Source organism: Amblyraja radiata, chromosome 30 (assembly GCF_010909765.2).
Source record: "Amblyraja radiata isolate CabotCenter1 chromosome 30, sAmbRad1.1.pri, whole genome shotgun sequence".
Taxonomy (NCBI): Eukaryota; Metazoa; Chordata; class Chondrichthyes; order Rajiformes; family Rajidae; genus Amblyraja; species Amblyraja radiata.
In genome coordinates this window covers 5684515-5710890 of record NC_045985.1, presented here as the reverse complement: position 1 = coordinate 5710890, position 26376 = coordinate 5684515, and the positions used below count along the sequence as shown (strand labels likewise).

The window sequence follows — 26376 nt, the reverse complement described above, 5'->3', positions numbered from 1 at the left end:
TTCGGGTTTGTGATGAATGACATCTTCGATTAAATTCAATACAATTTGGGCAGCGCAGGTCAGTAACAGACGGGTGTAATGAATGTGACCAGATAGACGATGCCTCTCTGTCCCACTGCCTTCCCTGTCCATTGTTCGATTTAAATCTTTTTATTTGAATTTCACAGCAATTTGCATACTTACAATGATAACAGACAGTGACAGTCAAGGCATAATTGTGCAACAGTATGTAAGCAGACCCTCAAAGCCCTTACCCTTACCCACCTTCAACCCACCCGAATCAGGTCGGAACCAAACGGGGACAAACAACACTCACATACATACACATCCACACAAATATGGTAAGGTAAACGAAACAAAAAGCACAATTTTTTAAAATAAATAAATAAATACATAAATAAATAGATAGATAGATAAATGAATAAATAAATAAAGGGGGTCACTAATAACAGTAAATAAGTAAGTAATTAATTAAATAAGTGTGGGGAGGGCGTTTAATGGAACCGGGAACCCCCCCGGGCGATGTTACAACTGTCCCGCGGCTCAAACACCGCGGCCCGGGGTGGTCGAAGCTGCCGCTCACCAGTCCTGCTGACGCAGCCGCTGGCCCGCGGCCGAACCCCGGACTCAGGCCACCGCCGCCAGAACACCGTGCAAGCCACCGGAGCATCGTTCCAGCCCCGAGGGTATCGCCTCAGCGCAGAAGGAGAAGAGGAGGGAAGAGACTGGAGACCTAAGACTTTTGCCTCCATCACAGTGAGGAGATGTTGGGTGGACTCACTGTGGTGGATGTTAATATGTGTTTATTGTTGTTTTTTATTGTATTGTATTGTATGTATGACTGCTTCAATTTCGTTCAGACTTCGGTCTGAATGACAATAAAGGCTATCTAATCTAATCTAATCTAATTAAGGGGAGAGCAGCTGCAGTAGAGCAGAACAATGGTGGAGAGCACTCAGTCCTCTTCCGAGTCCGGGGACAAGTTGAGAGAGTTAACAAGTTCCAAGAAAGGGTTCCATGTATCTAGGAATGTCTTGGTAGAGCCTTTGAGAGAGAACCTAAGTTTTTCAAGCTTTAAATTGTAAAGCACCTCCTTAATCCAGCGGGCGTGTGTCCCTGTCCATTGTTAACCGATCCACTCCCTCTAGTTAACCTGGTGGAATGTTCAGCTGCCAGCCTCTGTGCCAAACAGAGGAATTATCAGCTATCGAAGAACTGGGTGAAACATTAACTCAAACAACTCTTAACCTGATTCTGGACACAAAGGAAAGGCCAATTCCTTACGGGCTATCTCCGTCTCCTTGGCAACTGTGAGGAGGAAAGGAAAACCACAGGGAAATTTATTTCCCTAAGCCGTAAGGACAGAGTGAGCAAGGTTAAACACCGTTTCCAAAGCCAATTCTTTATTCCTCCAGGGTTTGGTTCATAATCATAATAATACTTTATTAGCCAAGTATGTTTTGCAACATACGAGGAATTTAATTTGCCATACAGTCATACCAATAAAAAGCAACAGAACACCCAAAATACATTTTAACATGAACATCCACTACAGTGACTCCTCCACATTCCTCACTGTGATGGAAGGCGAAAGTAAATGCAATCTCTTCCCTTGATTGTTCTCCCGGGGTTGGGACGATCTTTCTCCCGTAGCCGGAGGCAGGCATCCTCGTGGGGGCGAGCAAGATCCTGCATCGGGGGGGGGGGGAATCTCAGCTCCCCCGCGCCGGGCGGTCTAACCCGGGTCGGGGCAAGTCAAAACGAGACTGCGAGCTCCTCGATGGTGAAATCCGCGGACGTCAATCCCAGGCAAGGGATCGGCTCCGATGGTAAGCCAACATCCACGCAGTGGCGCTCAGACTCAGTCACGAGCGAGGCCTCCAGCTCCACGATGTTAGGCCGCAGAGCGACCGGAGATACGACCCAGATAACAATCGCAAGCCGGCAATGTAAGAGATTGGAAAAAAGTTTCTCATTGTGATACTTCTGATTGTTCTCTGGATGCTTTCAAGAGAGAGCTTGATAAGGCTCTTAAAGATAGTGGAGTCAGGGGATATGGGGAGAAGGCAGGAACGGGGTACTGATTGTGGATGATCAGCCATGATCACATTGAATGGCGGTGCTGGCTCGAAGGGCCGAATGGCCTACTCCTGCACCTATTGTCTATTTTCTACTGAGTCTGAAAACCGTGTCCACCAAGTTCAAGAACAGCTTCTTCTCAACAACTATCAGGCTCTGGAACACGATGAAACACTGCCTAAACAATGAACTGTGCAGGAAGGAGCTGCAGATGCTGGTTTAAACCGAAGATAGACACAAACAGCAGGAGTAACTCAGCGGGACAGGCAGCATCTCTGGAGAGAAGGAATGGTGACGATTCGGGACGAGACCCTTCTTCTGACTGAAAGTCACGGGAAAGGGAAATGAAAGATATGGATGATGATATAGAAAATAGACAATAGACAACAGTTGCAAGAGTAGGCCATTCGGCCCTTCGAGCCAGCACCGCCATTTAATGTGATCATGGCTGATCATCCACAATCAGTACCTCGTTCCTGCCTTCACCCCATATCTCCTGACTCCGCTATCTTTAAGAGCCCTATCTAACTCTCTCTTGAAAGCATCCAGAGAATTGGCCTCCACGGCTGAGGCAGTGAATTCCACAGACTCAGAACTCTGGGTGAAAAAGGTTTTCCTCATCTCCGTTCGAAATGGACTACCCCTACTTCTTAAACTGTGACCCCTGGTTCTGGACTCCCCCAACATCGGGAACAAGTTTCCTGCCTCTTGCGTGTCCAAACCCTTAAAAATCTTATATGTTTCAATAAGATAGCCTCTCATCCTTCTAAATTCCAGTGTATACAAGCCCAGCCGTTCCATTATCTTAACATAGATAGATACAAGAACAATGAATGAAAGAATTAATGAATTAAGAACTGTGTATGTCTTTGGTTGCACTAAAGGGCCTGTCCCACTTGGCAATTTTTTTGGTGACTGCCTGCATCATTGGCTGACGTATCAGGTCACCGAAAAATTTGTGGCGTGATGCGGCGTGATGACGTGTTGATGCGTGTTGTTGTTTCAATACGCTGGATTTTGAAATGTTCAAATTCTTTTGGCGACGCTGATATGACGCCGGCAGTCGCCGAAATAAATCGCCAAGTGGAACAGGCCCTGAAACTTTGGGCTTAATTACGCTAGCTTTAGAAAATGAAAAACTTTTGATTCTTGAACCCAGCCCGATGGAATTTCCCATTAGTTGCTTGTCTTGAGGTTTTCCCATTTCCACACTCCCAGGAGTCTTTCATTCTCATTGTGATTAGTCAATTTCTTGTTTTGATGACCAAATTAAGTCATTTGCAGCAACCTTCGATAACATCACTGTAAATGGTATCATGGAAACAACACAGGAACTGTGAACTTGCTGAGAGAATGGAGCAGCTGGGCTTGTATACTCTGGACTCTGGAAGGGCGGGAGGGGATTTTATTGAAATGTATAAGATTATTAAGGGTTTGGTCAAGCTAGAGGCAGGAAACATGTTCCCGATGTTGGGGGAGTCCAGAACCAGGGGCCACACATTTTAAGAATAAGGGGTAAGCCATTTAGAACGGAGACGAGGAATCACCTTTTCACACAGAGAGTTGTGAGTCTGTGGAGTTCTCTGCCCCAGGGGGTGGTGGAGGCTGGTTCTCTGGATGCTTTCAAGAGAGAGTTAGATAGAGCTCTCATGGATAGCGGTGTTTAGGGATATGGAGAGAAGGCAGGAACGGGGTACTGATTGTGGATGATCAGCCATGAATGGCAGTGTTGGCTTGAAGGGCCCAATGGCCTACTCCTGCACCTATTGTCTATTGTCTATAGTTATACGGTAAGTTTCTATGAGATTGCCCCTCATCCAGAGCCACCGATTCTTCCTCCCACCCTTCCTGGCTCAATGCCTTGCCCCGAGCGCAGGCTACAAGATGCCAGCTTTGAAATGGGCATCGATTACGACGGGCAATTTTCCACCAAACACTTTCATCGTAGGCCAGGCCTAACCTCATGATTCACAATCACGATCACAACCACAATAATACTTTATTAGCCAAGTAGGTTTTGCAACATACGAGGAATTTCATTAGCCAGGTCAGTCAAACAAATAAAAAGCAACAGAACACACAAAATACATTTTAACATAAACATCCACCACAGTGACTCCTCCACATTCCTCACTGTGATGGAAGGAGAAAAAAAGTTCAATCTCTTCCCTTCTTTGTTCTCCCGTGGTCGTGGGCCTCGAGCCCTCCGTTGATGGGATGATCTTGAGTCCCGTAGCCGGCGGCGTTTGGGGCCTCCGCGTCGGGGCGATCAGCTCGTGCATCGGGAGGTGGGGGGATGTCAGCTCCCCCGCGCTGGGCGATCTCACCCCGGGGCGGGGCTGCTCGAGATTCTGCATCGTTGGAGCTCCCGACTCGGCCTCTCCCGAGACTGCGAGCTCTCGATGGTAAAGTCCGCAGGCCACGGTTGGAGCGTCGATCCCAGGCAAGGGATCGGCTCCGATATTAAGTCCACGCCCCGCGGTGGGCCTCATAGTAAGTCCGAGGAGGCCTCCAGCTCCATCGATGTTAGGCCGCAGAGCGACCGGAGATACGACCGGAAAAACATCGCATCTCCGGCAAGGTAAGAGATTGAAAAAAAAGTTTCCCCGGTCCCCGATCCCCACCCCCTCCCCCCACATAAAAAAAACGGGGAACATTTCCACAAACTTTTGAAACACACTAAAAAATAAAAATAAAAGATGAAAAAACAGAAGACAGACTGTTGGCGGGGCAGCCAATCCTGCAGCGCAGATGCTGCAAATCCGAAATAAAATCCGGTGGATAAAGATGTGACCTGATGCCTCTACTGATCACTGAGGGTGACATAGGCTGTGTTGTTTGTATTTTCACCAGCGTGTGTTATTATAATTTATCACCCATTGAGTTCCTTATAACCATATAACCATATAACAATTACAGCACGGAAACAGGCCATCTCGACCCTTCTAGTCCGTGCCGAACACGTATTCTCCCCTAGTCCCGTATACCTGCGCTCAGACCATAACGCTCCATTCCTTTCCCGTCCATATAACTATCCAATTTATTTTTAAATGATAAAAACGAACCTGCCTCCACCACCTTCACTGGAAGCTCATTCCACACAGCCACCACTCTCTGAGTAAAGAAGTTCCCCCTCATATAACCATATAACCATATAACAATTAACAATTACAGCACGGAAACAGGCCATCTCGGCCCTACAAGTCCGTGCCGAACAATTTTTTCCCTTAGTCCCACCTGCCTGCACTCATACCATGTTACCCCTAAACCTCTGTCCCTTAATTCTCAAGTCATGTCCCCTTGTTTGAATCTTCCCTACTCTCAGTGGGAAAAGCTTATCCACGTCAACTCTGTCTATCCCTCTCATCATTTTAAAGACCTCTATCAAGTCCCCCCTTAACCTTCTGCGCTCCAAAGAATAAAGCCCTAACTTGTTCAACCTTTCTCTGTAACTTAGTTGCTGAAACCCAGGCAACATTGTTCCCTATTTATGCACTGATGGTTCTCTCTCTTTGCTCAGTGAAGCATTTCCACATGTTGAGCCTTGTTCACTTAATTATCAGGAATCGAGTCATAGTTTTTTTGTGTTCTTGAAGGCAGTGCGGTGGTGCAGCAGTAGTTTTGCAGCCTTGCATTGGCAGAGACCTGGGTTCGATCCTGACTACTGATGCTGTCTGAACAGAGTTTGTACGTTCCACCCGTGACTGGGTGAGTTTTCTTTGGGTTTGTAGGTTAATTGTAGGGTTTGCGGAACCGTGGCGGTGGCAGCGGAGACCCGACTCGGCCTCGGAGCTGTGGCGGCGGCAGCGACCACCCGCGGAGTTTGACCATTCTTCCTGTCCCGCTGAGTTACTCTAGCTTCTGATCGGGGTTCAAATGTAAACTTTTTTACAAGATATGGGTTTGGTGTGGAAAGGGTTGAGTAGTTCGCAAAAAATGTCTAATTTGTAAATATCTAAAAAAATGTGAGTTAGGTAAATTAGGAAAATAGACTATAAACAATAGACAGTAGGTGCCATTCGGCCCTTCGAGCCTGCACCGCCATTCACTGTGATCATGGCTGATCATCCACATTCAGTACCCCGTTCTTGCCTTCTCCTCATTTCCCCTGACTGCTATCTTTAAGAGCCCTATCTAACTCTCTCTTGAAAGCATCCAGAGAATTGGCCTCCACCGCCCTCTGAGGCAGAGAATTCCACAGATTCACAATTCTCTGGGTGAAAAAGTTTTTCCTCATCCCCATTCTAAATGGCCTACACCTTATTCTTAAACTATGGCCCCTGGTCCTGGACTCCCCCAACATCGGGAACATGTTTCCTGCCTCTAGCGTGTCAAATCGCTTTAATAAACTTAAATGCTTCAATAAGATCTCCTCTCATCCTTCTAAATTCCAGTGTGTACAAGCCCAGCCGCTCCATTCTATCAACATATGACAGTCCCGCCATCCCTGGGATTAACCTTGTAAACCTACGCTGGGCTCCCTCAAGAGCAAGAATGTCCTTCCTCAAATTTGGTGAGCAAAACTGCACACAATACTCCAGGTGTGGTCTCACTCGGGCCCTGTACAAGTGCAGAAAGACTTAGTTGTGTCTATCTTCGGTTTAAACCAGCATCTGCAGTTCCTTCTTGCACAAATAATGATATCAGTCTTTGTAACACGAGGGTTTGACTGCAGGGATGAGGAAGTTGTATTGTAATCATAGAGAGTAGAGAGGAAACCACACCCAGAGTGTTGTGAGCGGACTTCACTCCTTGCCTTATACAGGATGCTGCTACCTTAGAGGAAGTGCAAAAGTTCACTGGCCTAGCTGCAGTGTGGGCAGGTTCGCTGTAAGTGAAGACTGTGAATTGCCGCTCTAGTGGGCCGAGAACGGATGTGTAAGTGAGATAACACAGAACCAGTGTGAATGGGTGATTGGTGCCGGCTGAAGCGTCTGTTTCCATGTGGTATTTCTAAACTAAACTAAAACTGAATGGAGTCAGGCAGAAGAAGAGGAGATAGACACAAAAAGCTGGAGCAACTCAGAGGGACCGGCAGCATCTCTGGAGGGAAGGAATGGGTGGCGTTCATGGTCGAGAGCCTTCTTCAGACAGGAAGAAGGGTCTCGTCCCGAAACGTCACCATTTGTGTGATGCTGGTTTATACAATAATAATAATAATAAATTTTATATTTAATGGGCGCCTTTCATACAAAATCTCAAGGACACCTTACATAGTAAAACATATAATCAGAATAAAATAAGTAATAAAGACATCACAGAGACACAAATTAAAAACAGAATTCATTCCAAAAACAGAAAATCAAAAACACAGTGTGAAGAGAGAGCAGCGGCAACCAATTCGTGCCAGCGTCCACTCTCTCTTCACGGCAGCCATCTTGGACACAGACTTACAGGATTACATTAGACAAAAAAATCATCCCCCCACAATGGATACCACTGTGGAGGAAGGCACAATGTCCAGTCCCCATCCCCAGTTCACCCCAAAGTCAGGCCTATTGAGGCCACCGCAATTGCCTCTACGGAGGCCCGATGTTCCTGGCCGTTCTCACCGGGTGGTCTTGCCCCGGCGTCGGGAGAGTCCTCTCGGCGGCTGGGCCACCTGGAACGGCCGCTTCCTAGCTTGAGACCGCGGCTTCCGGAGCCGACAAGGACGCACCGAGTTGGAGCACCTAGGCTCCCGATGTTAAAGCCGGCGCCGCCCTCTCCGCTCCGCAGACCCGCAGCCCGGGGATGTTGCTCTCGCCGGTCCAGCTCACCAGAGCTCCAGCGCGTCGCTCCAGCGCGGCGACCCAGGCAAGGCATCGCCCGCTCCACTCCGCTCCGCGATAGCGCTCCAGCACTGTGCCGCCACCGAGGCCAAGCTGCTGGGCGGTGCCCGCCAGGAAACGGCGCTCCAAGCCCGCTGGTAGGCCACGAGGACGGGTCAGCGGGCAGCCCGGAGAAAAAGCTGCCACACCGACCAGGTAGGGACCTAGAAATAAAGTTGAGACCTACCCCCCACATTAAAAAGTCCATATCCCCTACAAACGAAAAACAGGACTCACTAAAAACTATAAAAAAAACGAATTAAAACGGACGGCTGCTGGCTAGCAGCCGTTCACCAAGATGGCTCCTCCTCCTCCAATAGACCAGTGGTTCTTAACCTGGGGGTCATGACCCCCTATGTGGGTTGTTTGGGGCTTTGGCGGGGGTCATGAACGGGACACAAATAACACATCAATTTGTTGAGCCCATGTTTAGGAACCTAACAAAGGTACACACCACATACAGTACTTTGTTCGCGTATGCGCGTACTAGGGCCAAAACAGCTAAGAACCACTGCAATAGACCATAGACAATAGGTGCAGGAGTAGGCCATACGGCCCTTCGAGCCAGCACCGCCATTCAATGTGATCATGGCTGACAATCCACAATCCAAAATCCTGCCATCTTCCCATATCCCCTGACTCCACAATTTTCTAGCTCTCTCTTGAAAGTCTCCAGAGAACCGGCCTCCACCGCCCTCTGAGGCAGAGAATTACACAGACTCACAACTCTCTGTGTGACAAACTGCTTCCTCATCACCATTCTATACGGCTTACCCCTTATTCTTAAACTGTGGCCCCAGGTTCTGGACTCCCCCTACATCGGGAACATATTTCCTGCCTCTAGCGTGTCCAAACTCTGAATAAACTTAAATGCTTCAATAAGTTCCCCTCTCATCCTTCTAAATTCCAGAGTATACAAGCCCAGCCGCTCCATTCTCTCAGCAGTGGACCTACGCTGCACTCCCTCAATAGCAAGAATGTCCTTTCTCAAATTTGGGGACCAAAACTGCACACAATACTCCAGGAGTGGTCTCACTAGGGCCATGTACAACTGCAGAATGACTTCTTTGCTGCAACTCCCCTCGTTATGAAGGCCAACATGCCATTCGCTTTCTTCACTGCCTGCTGTACCTGCATGCTTACTTTCATTGACTGATCAAAAAGGACCACCAGATCCCGTTGTACTTCCCCTTTCCCCAACTTGACACTATCTTTTTCACAGAGAGTTGTGAGTCTGTGGAATTCTCTGCCTCAGATAGTGGTGGAGGCCGGTTCTCTGGATACTTTCAAGAGTGAGCTAGATAGGGCTCTTAAAGATAGCGGTGTCAGGGGATATGGGGAGAAGGTAGACACGGGGTACTGATTGGGGATGATCAGCCATGATCACATTGAATGGCGGTGCTGGCTCAAAGGGCTGAATGGCCTACTCCTGCACCTATTGTCTATTGTCTATTGTCTATTTAGATGTCAAACTGGAAGTCAGTGTAAAGACCTCAAAACTGGAGTGATGTGATCCACTTTCTTGGTCTTAGAGAGGACTCGTGCTGGTTTAAGGTGTTTTACCTACAGGGAGATGTTGAAAATACTATTTTTCTCTAAAACGCTGGGGGTTGTGGGGAGCTCAGGTAGAAGTATATAAAGCTGGCAGAGGCATCAGTCGGGTGCATGGTCAGAAACTTTTTTCCAAGGGTGGAAAATAAAATTCTTGAGGGCACAGCACTAAATATAAATCCCATTATCCTGTGATATACACACTGTGGATGGCCTCATTGTAATACTCATACTCATGCTTACTTTATTAGCCAAGTATGGATTGCAACACACGAGGAATCTGATTTGTCACACAGTCATACTAATAAAAAAGCAACAGAACACCCAAAATACATTTTAACATAAACATCCACCACAGTGACTCCTCCACATTCCTCACTAACCATATAACCATATAACCATATAACAATTACAGCACGGAAACAGGCCATCTCGACCCCTCTAGTCCGTGCCGAACACATAATCTCCCCTAGTCCCATATACCTGCGCTCAGACCATAACCCTCCATTCCTTTCCCATCCATATAACTATCCAATTTATTTTTAAATGATAAAAACGAACCTGCCTCCACCACCTTCACTGGAAGCTCATTCCACACAGCTACCACTCTCTGAGTAAAGAAGTTCCCCCTCATGTTACCCCTAAACTTCAGTCCCTTAATTCTCAAGTCATGTCCCCTTGTTTGAATCTTCCCTACTCTCAGTGGGAAAAGCTTTTCCACGTCAACTCTGTCTATCCCTCTCATCATTTAAAAAACCTCTATCAAGTCCCCCCTTAACCTTCTGCGCTCCAAAGAATAAAGCCCTAACCTGTTCAACCTTTCTCTGTAACTTAGTTGCTGAAACCCAGGCAACATTCTAGTAAATCTCCTCTGTACTCTCTCTATTTTGTTGACATCCTTCCTATAATTAGGCGACCAAAATTGTACACCATACTCCAGAATTGGCCTCACCAATGCCTTGTACAATTTTAACATTACATCCCAACTTCTATACTCAATGCTCTGATTTATAAAGGCCAGCACACCAAAAGCTTTCTTTACCACCCTATCTACATGAGATTCCACTTTCATGGAACTGTGCACAGTTATTCCCAGATCCCTCTGTTCCCCTACATTCTTCAATTCCCTACCATTTACCATGTACGTCCTATTTTGATTTGTCCTGCCAAGATGTAGCACCTCACACTTATCAGCATTAAACTCCATCTGCCATCTTTCAGCCCACTCTTCCAACTGGCACAAATCTCTCTGTAGACTTTGAAACTCTACTTCATTACCCGCTACCCCACCTATCTTAGTATCATCTGCATACTTACTAATCCAATTTACCACACCATCGTCCAGATCATTGATGTACATGACAAACAACAGTGGACCCAACACAGATCCCTGTGGCACCCCACTCGTCACTGGCCTCCAACCTGACAAACAACCATCCACCATTACTCTCTGGCATCTCCCATTCAGCCACTGTTGAATCCATCTTGCTACTCCACCATTAATACCCAACCATTGAACCTTCTTAACCAACCTTCCATGAGGAACCTTGTCAAAGGCCTTACTGAAGTCCATATACACAACATCCACTGCTTTACCCTCATCAATTTCCCGAGTAACATCTTCAAAAAATTCAAGAAGATTAGTTAAACATGACCTTCCAGGCACAAATCCATGTTGACTGTTCCTAATCAGACCCTGTTTATCCAGATGCTTATATATATTATCTCTAAGTATTCTTTCCATTAATTTGCCCACCACTGACGTCAAAGTAACAGGTCTATAATTGCTAGGTTTACTCTTAGACCCCTTTTTAAACAATGGAACAACATGCGCAGTACGCCAATCCTCCGGCACTATTCCCGTTTCTAATGACATTTGAAATATTTCTGCCATAGCCCCTGCTATTTCTACACTAACTTCCCTCAATGTCCTAGGGAATATCCTGTCCGGACCTGGAGACTTATCCACTTTTATATTTCTCAAAAGTGTCAGTACTTCCTCTTCTTTAATCCTCATAGTTTCCATAGCTACTCTACTTGTTTCCCTTACCTCACATAATTCAATATCCTTCTCCTTGGTGAATACCGAAGAAAAGAAACTGTTCAATATCTCCCCCATCTCTTTTGGCTCTGCAGATAGTTGGCCACTCTGACTCTCTAATGGACCAATTTTATCCCTCGTTATCCTTTTGCTATTAATATAGCGGTAGAAACCCTTCGGATTTACTTTTACCTTACTTGCCAAAGCAACCTCATATCTTCTTTTAGCTTTTCTAATTTCTTTCTTAAGATTCTTTTTACATTCTTTATACTCCTCAAGCACCTCATTTACTCCATGCTGCCTATAACTATTGTAGATCTCCCTCTTTTTCCGAACCAAGTGTCCAATTTCCCTAGTAAACCATGGCTCTTTACAATTTTTACGATTTCCTTTCAACCGAACAGGGACATAAAGATTCTGTACTCTTAAAATTTCACCTTTAAATGTACTCCATTTCTCTTCCACATCTTTCCCATAAAACAAACTGTCCCAATTTACTCCTTTTAAATCCTTTCGCATCTCCTCAAAGTTAGCCTTTCTCCAATCAAAAATCTCAACCCTAGGTCCAGTTTTGTCCCTCTCCATAATTATATTGAAACTAATGGTATTGTGATCACTGGACCCGAACTGTTCCCCAACGCATACCTCTGCCACCTGACCCATCTCATTTCCTAACAGGAGGTCCAGTACCGCCCCTTCTCTAGTAGGTACTTCTATGTATTGTTGCAAAAAACTATCCTGCACACATTTTACAAACTCCAACCCATCCAGCCCATTTACAGAATGTGTTTCCCAGTCTATGTGTGGAAAATTGAAATCTCCCACAATCACTACCTTGTGCTTACTACTAATATCTGCAATCTCCTTACATATTTGCTCTTCCAATTCTCGCTCCCCATTTGGCGGTCTATAATACACCCCTATAAGTGTTGCTACCCCTTTCCCATTTCTCAGTTCCACCCAAATAGCCTCCCTAGACGAGCCCTCTAATCTATCCTGCCAAAGCACTGCTGTAATATCTTCCCTGATAAGCAATGCAACACCTCCACCTCTTGCCCCTCCAATTCTATCACACCTGAAGCAATGAAATCCTGGAATATTTAGTTTCCAATCACAGCCCTCCTGCAACCATGTTTCACTGATCGCCACAACATCATACTTCCAGGTGTCAATCCAGGCTCTAAGTTCATCCACTTTTCTTACAATGCTCCTAGCATTAAAATATACACATTTAAGAAACCCACCCTCTCTTATTCTCTGATTATTTTCTTTTTCTTCTCTCTCCCCTACATTTTGGGTCAGAGTGCTACCATTCTCTGCCCCCTGCTTCACACACTGACTGCTAGCTTTCCCAATTTGAGTCCCTCCCCCCAACCATACTAGTTTAAAGTCTCCCCAGTAGCCTTTGCAAATCTCCCCGCCAGGATATTGGTCCCCCTTGAGTTCAAGTGCAACCCGTCCTTTCTGTACAGTTCGCACCTTCCCCAAAAGAGGTCCCAATGATCCAGAAACTTGAATCCATACCCACTGCACCAGTCTCTCATCCACGCATTTATCCTCCACCTCGCTCCATTCCTACTCTCACTGTCGCGTGGCACAGGCAGTAATCCTGAGATTGTTACCTTTCCAGTCCTTCTCCTTAACTCTCTACCTAACTCCCTAAATTCTTCTTTCAGGACCTCTTCTCTTTTTTTACCTATGTCGTTGGTACCTATATGCACCACAACCTCAGGCTCCTCTCCCTCCCATTTCAGGATTTCTTGGACACATTCAGACACATCCCTGACCTCACTGTGACTGAAGGCGAAAAAAAGGTTCAATCTCTTCCCTTCTTTGTTCTGGGGCCTCGAGCCTTCCGTTGACGGGATGATCTTGGTTCCCGTAGCCAGCGCTTTGGCCCTCTGCGTCGGGGCGATCCAGCTCGGGGGGGATGTCAGCTCCCCCGCGCTGGGCGATCAAAACCCGGGTCGGGGCTTGTCGAACGCCGTGCGGTTTAGGGGCTCCCGACTCGGTCTCTACCCTAGGCTGCGAGCTCCTTGATGCTAAAGCCCGCCAGCCACGGTTGGAGCGCCGATCCCGGGCAAGGGATCGCAGGCTCCGATGGTAAGTCCACGTCCCCGCGGGTGGGGCTCAAAGTCAGTCCCGAGCGAGGATGCCAGCTCCACCATGTTAGGCCGCAGAGCGACCGGAGATACGATCCGGAAAACAATCGCATCTCCGGCAAGGTAAGAGACGGAGAAAATGTTTCCCCCCCGACCCACCCCCCACATAAAACAAAGCAGAGAATATTCACACAAACACAAAAATAACAAAAAAAAGACAAAAGCACAGACAGACTGGTGGCGAGGCTGCCATCGCGGCTCCACCTGGTGGGGTAAATGTATAGTCTTTCCGCTGACCTAGCACGCTATTCACTGTACCTCGGTAAACGTGCAATAATAATGAACTACACATCACTTTAAGTTGAGAGGGGCAAACTTTACAAGAGATATGCAGGGCAAGTTTGGCTGGTGATCAAGGTGGATATGATAGTGGCATTCAAGAGATTTTGGATAGACCTATGGATAGCCATTCAATGGAGGGTCATGGATTATGTGCAGGTATATAAAAGCTGATCGGCATCATTTTCGACCGCCAATGTGGGCTGAAGGGCTCGAAGGGCCGAATGGCCTACTCCTGCACCTATTATCTATTGTCTATTGTTCTTGTGCTGCACTGTTCTAGCTTCATGTTCGATATTCCCCATCTTCCCCTGGTCCATTTCCCTCTTTGCTTCATCTCCTCCCGCCCCAACCCCCCCCCCCCCCCTCCCATCTTCATAACAAGAGGAGTTGAGTATAGGAGCAAAGAGGTCCTCCTGCAGTTGTACAGGGCCCTAGTGTGACCACACCTGGAGTATTGTGTGCAGGTTTGGTCTCCAAATTTGAGGAAGGACATTCTTGCAATTGAGGGAGCCCAGCGTAGGTTCACCAGGTTAATACCCGGGATGGCGGGACTGTCATATGCTGAGAAAATGGAGCGGCTGGGCTTGTATACTCCGGAGTTTAGAAGGATGAGAGGGCATCTTATTGAAACATATAAGATTATTAAGGGTTACACACTAGAGGCAGGAAACATGTTCCCGATGTTGGGGGAGCCCAGAACCAGTGGCCACACAGTTTAAGAATAAGGGGTAAGCCATTTAGAACGGAGATGAGGAAACACTTTTTCACACAGAGAGTTGCGAGTCTGCGGAATTCTCTGCCTCAGAGGGCGGTGGAGGCTGGTTCACTGGATACTTTCAAGAGAGAGTTAGATAGCAGGAACGGGGGACTGATTGTGGATGATCAGCCATCCAGTGTTCAGTGTTAGCTGTGAGGAGGATGCTCGGAGGCTGCAAGGTGACGGATAGGCTGGGTGAGTGGGCAAATGCTTGGCAGATGCAGTATAAAGTGGATAAATGTGAGGTTATCCACTTTGGTGACAAAAACAGGAAAGTAGACTATTATCTGAATGGTGCCCGATTAGGAAAAGGGGAGATGCAATGAGACCTGGGTGTCATGGTACACCAGTCATTAAAAGTAGGCATGCAGGTGCAGCAGGCAGTGAAGAAGGCGAATGGTATGTTAGCATTCATAGCAAAAGGATTTGAGTATAGGAGCAGGGAGGTTCTACTGCAGTTGTACAGGGTCTTGGTGAGACCACACCTGGAGTATTGCGTACAGTTTTGGTCTCCTAATCTGAGGAAAGACATTCTTGCCATAGAGGGAGTACAGAGAAGGTTCACCAGACTGATTCCTGGGATGTCAGGACTTTCATATGAAGAAAGACTGGATAGACTCGGTTTGTACTCGTTAGAATTTAGAAGATTGAGAGGGGATCTTATAGAAACGTACAAAATTCTTAAGTGGTTGGACAGGCTAGATGCAGGAAGATTGTTCCCGGTGTTGGGGAAGTCCAGAATAAGGGGTCACAGTTTAAGGATAAGGGGGAAATCTTTTAGGACCGAGATGAGGAAAACATTTTTCACACAGAGAGTGGTGAATCTCTGGAATTCTCTGCCACAGAAGGTAGTTGAGGCCAGTTCATTGGCTATATTTAAGAGGGAGTTAGATGTGGCCCTTGTGGCTAAAGGGATCAGGGGGTATGGAGAGAAGGCAGGGATGGGATACTGAGTTGGATGATCAGCCATGATCGTATTGAATGGCGGTGCAGGCTCGAAGGGCCGAATGGCCTACTCCTGCACCTATTTTCTATGTTTCTATGTTTCTATGATCACATTGAATGGTGGTGCTGGTCGAAGGGCCGAATGGTCTACTCCTGCACCTATTGTCTATTGTTTATTGTCTATTGTCTATCTCTTCTTGGCCATCTCCATCCCTCCATCCCCATCCACTCCCACTCCTCTGCATGCACTCTCTCTCACTTGGGCCATTCACAACGGCCAATGCATAGATTACACAAGTGTGCCCGAATTAATAATTTCCAGGGTTATGTTAATGTCCTGGCATCACATCACTCCAGTCCTCAAACAACTTCACTGGCTTCCCATCTCCCACCGGATCACCTACAAAATCCTGATCCTCACCTACAAAGCCCTCCAACATCTGGCCCCCCCATATCTCACTGGCCTCCTCTCCCCCTACCAACCCTCACGGTCCCTCAGATCCACATCAGCCGGTCTCCTCTCCATCCACAAGTCCAACCTCCACAGTTTTGGGGACAGAGCCTTCTCCAGGGCAGCTCCCAGGCTCTGGAACTCCCTCCCCCAACTGATCCGCAATTCCGTGTCCCTCACCATCTTCCAGTCCCGCCTCAAGACCCATCTCTTCACCTCTGCCTATCCTTAGCCCCACGTCCCCCTCCATTTTCATCTGTGTATTAATTGCCTCATATTGTGTTTTGAATTGAATTCTGTCTTTACTTTGTGTACTAGTCATGTCTCTTCTATTTATTTCATTCCCCTTACATGTTTTTCCTCTACTTGCTAAATTTTTGTAAGGTGTCCTTGAGACTCTTGAATGGCGCCCATAAATAAAATTTATTTTTATTATTATTATCCTGCTAGTTTCAATGTTCGGATTTCTTTGTTATCAACTCCAGCACAGCCAACAATGGACCATTGTGGGCTCCTTGGCCATCGGTTCTGCACCTTTTCATCCCTCCAGATTCCCTCTCCCCTGACTCTCAGTCTGAGGACAAGGCTCGACCTGAAACGTCACCTCTTCCTTCTCTCCTGCGATGCTGAAATCCCATCACCCCTTTGCTCCACATGGAAAACAACTCCTAGCATCCATCCATCCAGCCAACTGAGACAAAAGCACACTGGATAGCCAGCAAGTGGTCACAGGAGTGGAAGGCAACCTCATCTCCATTACACAGCTACATCTCTTCACCAGATAAAAGTTGTCCAGGGTCTGACCTCCCGAGAGGAGCGTGTGTGAAGCTCAACAGACTTGGTACTGGAGTTGGGCGTTTCAATGCCAGCGTGTGGTGATGGGGGCTCCCTCCACCAGAGCCCAGCCTGTGAATGCGGAACAGAACAACAGATGATAGACAATAGACAATACACAATAGGTGCAAGAGTAGGCCATTCGGCCCTTGGAGCCAGCACCGCCATTCAATGTGATCATGGCTGATCATCCCCAATCAGTACCCCGTTCCTGCCTTCTCCCCATATCCCCTGACTCCGCTATCTTTAAGAGCACTATCTAGCTCTCTCTTGAAAGCATCCAGAGAACCGGCCTCCACCGCCCTCTGAGAATTCCACAGACTCACCACTTTCTGTGAGAAAAAGTGTTTCCTCGTCTCCGTTCTAAATGGCTTACCCCTTAACCAGTCAACCATGTCATGTCTGGGTGCCCGCTCTACCACCCACCAAACGGAGCTGTGTCAGGGCCTGGCAGACAGACATTGATGCCAACAGAGACAACATCCTGGCTACTCAACACCTGGTTTGAGATCTATCTATTACTTTGGTTTATGTTTCATTCGCAAGAAGAAGAGAAGAGCGATGCTGCCTGACCCGCTGAGTTACTCCAGCACTTTGTGTCTATCTTCGGTGTTAACCATCACCTGCAGTTCCCCTCCTGTACATTCCAGTCTGCTCGCACTGCTTGTTGGAGAGATAAGAAAGGAATTTTCATGTGGCAACAAATAAAAGTGCCGGCTGGTCTCAAGTCACCAAAATACTGCTTAAACAGGTTAAACTTCTTCTGAGACCTTGTCTCCGGTGCAGCGTAGGTTCACGAGATTGATCCCTGGGATGGCAGGACTGTCAAATGAGGAAAGATTGAAAAGACTAGGCTTGTATTCACTGGAGTTTAGAAGGATGAAGGGTAATCTTATAGAAACATATAAAATTATAAAAGGACTGGACAAGCAAGATGCAGGAAAAATGTTCCCAATGTTGGGCGAGTCCAGAACCAGGGGCCACAGTCTCAGAATAAAGGGGAGGCCATTTAAGACTGAGGTTAGAAAAAACTTTTTCACTCAGAGAGTGATAGGGGTCGATAGGGGTGGGATTCGTCTCCATCACACTGAGTTTGAACAATTTACAAGCCTTTATGTTTTTTAAACCATAAAAGAAGAAGGGAAGTGGCAAGATAGACACAAAATGCTGGAGTAACTCAGTGGAACAGGCAGCATCACTGGAGCGAAGGAATGAATGGGTGACGTTTCAGGCCGAGACCCTTCTTCAGACCGAGTCAAAGTCAGTAGTCACTGACAGGACAGGCAGGATCAGCAGGAAGGAATAGGAGACGTTTCAGGTCGAGACAGCTTCTTCAGACTCGACCCAAAACGCCACATGCTGCCTCACCCACTGAGTTTCTCCAGCATTTTTGTCAACCTTCGATTTTCCAGCATCTGCAGTTCTTTCTTAAACATGTCTTTAAACCATATCGGGTGGTGTCAAATTATAGCTGCTATTGGTGTTGAAGCGGGTTGGCATGGGATGGCAGATGGCACTAACTTTGAAAGCTTACAAGCCTTTTAAATTTTCACAGTGGATAATAGCATCGTAGGCCAAAATGACCAATTAGTTTAAGGTAAGCATTAGTCATCGATGCATCATCCGCCTTGCATGACATTGCAATATTGATAAAGACAGACATACTTTGCACATAATTCAATTGATTCGTTCTCTGCAGGTGATGACACAACCCATTGGATGTAAACAGATCTGACAAAGGAACACATTGCATGGGCCAGATTGTGGACAAAAGGGGAAGGGAAAGAAGGAAGTTTGTGGAATGTGCAAGAGACCTCGTGGGAATTCCCAAAAAGTCATTTTACTGGTGATCTCATTTCCCATTGAGTGTCAGAGATGTTTTGATCACCAAAGTGAAACTCCTGAGGTTTGAAAACCTCCTTCTTTTGACCAGTGGTAGCAGAGGATAATAGACAATAGACAATAGGTGCAGGAGGAGGCCATTCGGCTCTTCGAGCCAGCACCACCATTCAATGTGATCATGGCTGATTATCCCCAATCAGTACCCCGTTCCTGCCTTCTCCCCCTATCCCCTGACTCAGCTATCTTTGAGCCTCTTGAAAGTATCCAGAGAACCAGCCTCCACCGCCCTCTGAGGCAGGAAATTCCACAGATTCACAACTCTCTGTGTGAAAAAGTGTTTCATTGTCTCCGTTCTAAATGGCTTACTCCTTATTCTTAAACAGTGGGCCCTGGTTCTGGACTCCCCCAACATCGGGAACATGTTTCCTGCCTCTGGTGTGTCCAAATCCTTAATAATCTTATATGCTTCAATAAGATCACCTCTCATCCTAAACTCCAGAGTATACAAGCCCAGCCGTTCCATTCTCTCAGCATATGACAGTCCCGCCATCCCGGGAATTAACCTTGTTAACCTACGCTGCACTCCCTCAATAGCAAGAAGGTCCTTCCTCAAATTAGGGGACCAAAACTGCACACAATACTCCAGGTGTAGTCTCATTAGGTGCCTATACAACTGCAGAAGGACCTCTTTGCTCCTATAATCATCTCCTCTTGACTCAGGAACAAGGTTCAGAAAAGATTTATGAGGATGTTGCCAGGACTAGAGGGTGTGAGCTTTAGAGAGAGGTTGAGTAGGCTGGGTCTCTATTCCTTGGAGCACAGGAGGATGAGGGTTGATCATATAAAGGTGTATGAGATCATGAAAGGAATAGATCGGGTAGATGCACAGAGTCTCTTGCCCAGAGTAGGGGAATCGGGGACCAGAGGACATAGGTTCAAGGTGAAGGGGAAAAGATTTAATAGGAATCTGAGGGATAACCTTTTCACACAAGGGTGGTATGTGTATGGAACAAGTTGCCAGAGGAGCTAGTTGAGGCTGGGACTATCCCAACATTTAAGAATCAACTAGACAGGTACATGGATTTTCTGTGTTTTACTTGTATCTTGCTTTAATAAAGGGTTACTTTTGTTCTTCAAGATGTGATTTTTCCATTCATTGATCCGATTCCTTGAATCCTACATATATTTTGTTCTATATTGCTGTTTGTACGGAGTTTGCACGTTCTCCCTGGGACTGTGTGAGTTTCCTCTGGGGCTTCTGGTTTCATCCCACATCCCGAAGATGTGCAGGTTTGTAAGTTACTTGGCCCCTGTAAGTTGCCCATAGTGTATAGGGAGTAGATGAGAAAATGGCATAACATGGCAATAGTGTGCGGGTGATTGCTGGCCGGCATGGACCTGGTGGGCCGATGGGCCTGTTTCCACAAGGTGTCACTAAACGAGCATAGTTAGAGATAGGATGGAAATAGGCCCACCAAAGATAAAATGGTAATGGGACAACATGGAACTAATATCGGTGATCAATGGATGAAGAGAGTTTTATTGTCACGAGTCCCAGACAGGACAATGAAATTCTTACGTGCTGCAGAACAACAGAATATGTAAACATCGTACTTGCGGTGTGGACTCTCCAAGACAGACGTGAAGCTCACCGTTTGACCTGTTTTTACAAAAGGTTAAATGGTCAGCTAGACGACAAGACCTACACCAAACCCAAACCAATTAGGAGCAGACGTGGGCATTCGATCCAATTTGTGATCCCAGCTACTAAGACAGATGTGTACAGCAATTCGTTCTTCCCCCGCACAATTAAAGCATGGAATAATCTCCACCCAACTATAGTTACCCAACCAGATGCAACTAAATTTAAAGTAGCTCTTTCTTCCCAATAACCCTTTCTGGCTTAAGTCCTCCCTTCACCCCCTCCAGTTTAAATTCCATTTAGAATATTTTGGAGGACCAAGAAACCAAGAACCAAGAACCAAGACTCGATGGGCCGAAGGGCCTGCTTCCACACTGTATCTGCAAACTAATCTAAACTAGTTTAGCCTACATATGCAGCCCATTTCATTTTAGAGTCATAGAGAGTTAAGAGCCATACAGAGTGGAATTAGGTCTTTCAGCCCAACTTATCCGCCACGACCAATATTTTCCATCTGTCAACAGACAATAGACAATAGGTAATAGGTGCAAGAGTAGGCCATTCCGTACATAGTCGCATCTGCCAGCTTTTGCCCCGTATACCTCTTATCCTATCCATGTACCTGTCCAAATGTTTCTTGAACGTTGCGATAGTACCTGCCTCAACTACCTCCTCCGGCAGCTCATTTCATGCTCCCAAGTTCCTGGCATATTTGCTCTTCTGGTTCCTGTTCCCGGGATGGCGGGACTGTCATATGTTGAGGGAATGGAGCGGCAGGGCTTGTATACTTTGGAGTTTAGAAGGATGAGAGGGGTTCTTATTGAAACATACAAGATTATTAAGTGTTTGGACACGCTAGGGGCAGGAAACATGTTCCCGGGGTACTGATTGGGGATGATCAGTCATGATCACATTGAATGGCGGGTCTGGCTCGAAGGGCCGAATGGCCTACTCCTGCACCTATTGTCTATTGTCTGTTGACTGTTTGGGGGCCTGTAGCACACTCCCTAGAAGGTGATCATCACTTTCTTGGTCAGGCAAACTTTTATTAAGCATCACAGAGTACGTTTCCTCTCAATATTCTCGATCAAATGTGTGTCACACCCTGTAACAACTCTCAAGAAATTGTAATTGCTAGTGTATGATTTTCACAAGTGGAAGAAGTGAATGGAATCAGACTGTGAGTGACAGGAACAGGTTCTTCCCCACTGTTATCTGACTATTGAATATTCTCCTGTCAACTAGGTCTAGTCCCGACTCCAAGCGCAGGCTCGGCGATCGTTTCACTGAACACCTCCGCTCAGTCTGCCTAAACCTACCTGATCTCCCGGTTGCTCAACACTTCAACTCCCCCCTCCCATTCCCACACTCACCTTTCTGTCCTGGGCCTCCTCCATTGTCTGAGTGAGGCCCAGCGCAAATTGGAGGAACAGCCCCTCATATTTCGCTTGCACTCCCAGCGGTATGAACATTGACTTCTCGAACTACGAATAGCCCCTGCTTTCCCTCTCTCCCTCCATCCCCTCCCCCTTCCCAGTTCTCCCAACAGTCGCACTGTCTCCGACTACATTCTATCTCTGTCCCGCCCACTCCCCTGGCAACAGTCTGAAGAAGGGTCTCGACCCAAAACATCACTCATCCCTTCTCTCCAGAGATGCTGCCTGTCTACCACATGATCACCTGTTGTTCTTAGAGATACAAGTTATTATATAAATGCGACCTAGATAAAGAGGTCAAAGGGGCTTTTGACACTTTGGCCTTCATCTGTTAGCGTATTGAGTGTAGAGGTTGGGAGGTCATGTTGCAGTTGTATAAGACGTTGGTGAGACCGCATTTAGAATATTGTGTTCAGTTCTGGGCACCATGTTATCGGAAAGATATTGTCAAGCTTGAAAGGGTTCAGAGAAGATTTACGAGGATGTTGCCAGGACTAGAGGATGTGAGCTGCAGGGAGAAGTTGAGTAGGCTGGGTCTCTATTCCATGGAGCGCAGGAGGATGAGGGGAGATCATATAGAGGTGTACAAAATCATGAAAGGAATAGATCGGGAAGATTCACAGAGTCTCTTGCCCAGAGTAGGGGAATCGGGGACCAGAGGACATAGGTTCAAGGTGAAGGGGGAAAAGTTTTAATAGGAATCTGAGGGGTAACTTTTTCACACAAAGGGTGGTGGGTGTATGGAACAAGCTGCCAGAGGAGTTAGTTGAGGTTGGGACTATCCCAACGTTTAAGAAACAGTCAGACAGGTACATGGATTTTCTGTTTTAGTTGTATCTTGCTTTTCTAAACAGTTCTTGGTTTCCTGGTCCTCCAAAAATATTCCAAATGGAATTTAAACTGGAGGTGGTGGAGGGAGGACTTAAGCAAAAAAGGGTTCTTGGGAAAAAAGAGCTACCTTAAATTTTAGTTGCGTCTGGTTGAGTAACTATGACAGGGTGAAGACTATTCCATGCTTTAATTGTGCGGGGGAAGAATGAATTGCTGTACACATCTGTCTTGGTAGCTGGAATCTCAAGTTGGATCGAATGCCCTCGTCTGCTCCTAATAGGTTTGGGTTTGGTGTGGGTTTGGTCATTTATGTCGAACTGACCATTTAACATTTTGTAAACACAGGTCAAACGGTGAGCTTCACGTCTGTCTTGGAGAGGGTTCCACCCCGACCAGTGAATTCAGAAGTTTGGTAACACTCGCTTCTCTCTCATAGGTATTAGTAACAAATTTGTGCTCTTCATGATGTGCTTTCTCCATTCATTGATCTGAATCCTTGAATCCTGCATATATTTTGGTGCTAAATGCTTAGCGTTTTTTTAGCCAGAGTAGCAGAATCAGGAACCAGATGACATAGGTTTACAGTGAAGAGGGAAGATCTTAATAGGAACCTGAGTATCAAATTTTTTACACAAAGGGCGGGACAATAGACAATAGACAATAGGTCCAGGACCAGGGGCCACAGTTTAACAATAAGGGGTAAGTCATTTAGAAACATAGAAACATAGAAACATAGAAAATAGGTGCAGGAGTAGGCCATTCGGCTCTTCGATCCTGCACCGCCATTCAATATGATCATGGCTGATCATCCAACTCAGTATCCTGTACCTGCCTTCTCTCCATACCCCCTGATCCCTTTAGCCACAAGGACCACATCTAACTCCCTCTTAAATATAGCCAATGAACTGGCCTCAAATACCTTCTGTGGCAGAGAATTCCACAGATTCACCACTCTCTGTGTGAAAAATGTTTTCCTCACCTCGGTCCTAAAAGATTTCCCCCTTATCCTTAAACTGTGACCCCTTGTTCTGGACTTCCCCAACATCGGGAACAATCTTCCTGCATCCAGCCTGTCCAACCCCTTAAGAATTTTGTAAGTTTCTATAAGATCCCCCCTCAATCGTCTAAATTCTAGCGAGTACAAACCGAGTCTATCCAGTCTTTCTTCATATGAAAAAGAACGGAGATGAGGAAACACTTTATCACACAGAGAGTTGTGAATCTGTGGAATTCACTGCCTCAGAGGGCGGTGGAGGCCGGTTCTCTGGATACTTTCATGAGAGAGCTAGATAGGGCTCTTAAAGATAGCAGAGTCAGGGGATATGGGGAGAAGGCAGGAACGGGGTACTGATTGTGGATGATCAGCCATGATCACATTGAATGGCGGTGCTGCCTCGAAGGGCCGAATGGCCTACTCCTGCACCCATTTTCTATTGTCTATTGTCTGTTGCCTGTTTGGGGGCCTGTAGTGCACTACCTAGAAGGTGATCATCCCTTTTTTGATCCACTTTGATCAGGCAAACTTTTATTAAGCATCACAGAGTACATTTCCTCTCAATATTCTCGATCAAATGTGTGTCACACCATGTAACAACCCTCTTTGATGCCGGAACTATCACTAATTATTCTGGAAATTGTAATTGCTAGTGTATGATTTTCACAAGTGGAAGAAGTGAATGGAATCAGATGGTGAGTGACTCAGGAACAGGTTCTTCCCCACTTATCTGACTGTTGAATATTCTCCTGTCAGCTAGGTCTAGTCCCGACTCCAAGGCCGGTTCTCTGGACACTTTCAAGAGAGAGCTAGATAGGGCTCTTAACGATAACGGAGTCAGGGGATATGGGGAGAAGGCAGGAACGTGGTACTGATTGGGGATGATCAGCCATGATCACATTGAATGGTGATTGGATTGGATTGGATTGGCTACAATTTATTGTCATTGCACTTTTCAGTACAACAAAATGGTTTAGCCTGCAGTCATAACATAGAATAAATAACAAAACAAACACTCAACACAGTTTAAAGTCTTAAGTCATTGTCTCTTCCCTCCTTGCTCTCCCTCTGCGCTGAGGTAATCCAGGCCTCTGATGTTGTGACCCCGCCGGGTGATGGTAATAAGTCCCGCGGCTGAATCCGCAAACGGGCCGGTTCAAACTCCGCGGCCCGGAGCGGTCGAAGCTGCCGAAGCTGCCGCCCTCCAGCCCAGCGGACGCAGCTGTAGTTGCGGGAGCTCCGGAAAAACAGGTCACCAACCTGGGACCTGCGAGCTCCCGATGATGTCGTCCACTGGCCCGCGGCCGAGCATCCGAGGCTCCAAAGTCGGGTCGCCCGCAACCACAGCCCCGAAGTCGGCCAGACTCGCGTTGGCAAGTCCTGGCTCTGCCTCCGCAGCCTCGAGGTCGGTCCCAGTTGGAGGCCGCCAGCTCCGCGATAGGACTCAGCGCACACGGACACGGAGACGGGGGATACGGCAGGAAAGGTCGCATCCTCCCCCCCCGAAGGAAGAGTCAAGAAACATACCACACCCCCCCCCCCCCCACACATACACAACTAAATAAACCGAAATAAACTGTAAAAACAGGACAAGAGAAAACAAAAAACAGAAAAGACAAACGGACTGCAGGCGAGCCGCAGCTGCAAGGCAACGCCGCCAGTTCCGGTGCTGGCTCGAAGGGCCGAATGGCCTCTACTCCTGCACCTATTGTCTATTGTCTATTGACTTTCTCCAGCACTTTGTGTCTATCCATCCGCCTCTACCTCCCTGAACCACATGTGCCCCTCCCCCACCCACCTACGTTCTCGGGGCAGTTCACAGTGGTCAATTAACCCACAAACCAGCAAGTCTTTGAGCAGTGGCAGGAAATTCGAGCACCCTGGGGAAATCCACATGGTCACATGGAAATAAAATTCATGCAGACAGCACCCGAGGACAGGAACGCAACTTGGGTTGCTCGAGGTTGTGTTGAGTTAGGTTGAGTTGAGTTTATTGTCACGTGTACCGAGGTACAATAAAAAGCTTTCGTTGTATGCTAACCAGTCAGCGGAAAGACAATACATGATTACAATCGAGCTGTCCACAGTTTACAGGAACATGATGAAGGGAATAATGTCAATAACGTTTTGTACAAGGTAACATCCGATCAAAGATGGACATAGGGTCTCCAATGAGGTAAATAGTACCTCAAGACCCATCTCTAGTTGGTCTGAAGAAGGGTTTCGGCCCGAAACGTTGCCTATTTCCTTCGCTTCATAGATGCTGCTGCACCCGCTGAGTTTCTCCAGCATTTTTGTGTACCTTTGGTGATAGGTTTGTGTTTTGGTTGCCTGATAACAACTGGGAAGAAACTGTCCCTGAATCTGGAGGTGTGCGTTTTCGCACTTCTGTACATTTTGCCCGATGCCCAAGGCTGGTCCTTGATGACGCTGCTGGCCTTGCCGAGGCAGCGTGAGGTGTAGATGGAGTCAATGGAAGGGTAGGTTGGTTTGTGTGATGGCCTGGGTCCACGTTTGTCTGCAACTTCTTGTGGTAAGGGAGTGTTTTTAGAAGTTCCTTAAAATAAAATAATTCAGCATTTATACTGCTTTTAGTTCCGAGATACAGCGCGGAAGCTGGCCCTTTAGCCCACTGAGCCTGCGCCGACCAGCGATCCCCGTACACACTAATACTGTCGCCGAGAAAAGTCTCCAAATGGGACAGGGGCTGCAGCAACTG

The 26376-nt window shown here is 46.9% G+C and overlaps 1 protein-coding gene across 1 annotated transcript in view; it reads left to right on the top strand.

Annotated features, from left to right (window-relative positions):
- Window positions 1-3935: 3935 nt before the first annotated feature.
- LOC116989925 (nuclear factor 7, brain-like) overlaps window positions 3936-26376 on the top strand; it is a 48318-nt gene continuing 25877 nt past the window's right edge. The window contains exon 1 of the mRNA XM_033047480.1: window positions 3936-4023. Within this exon, the coding sequence (XP_032903371.1) occupies window positions 3936-4023 (88 nt within the window). The remainder of the gene's footprint in view (window positions 4024-26376) is intronic.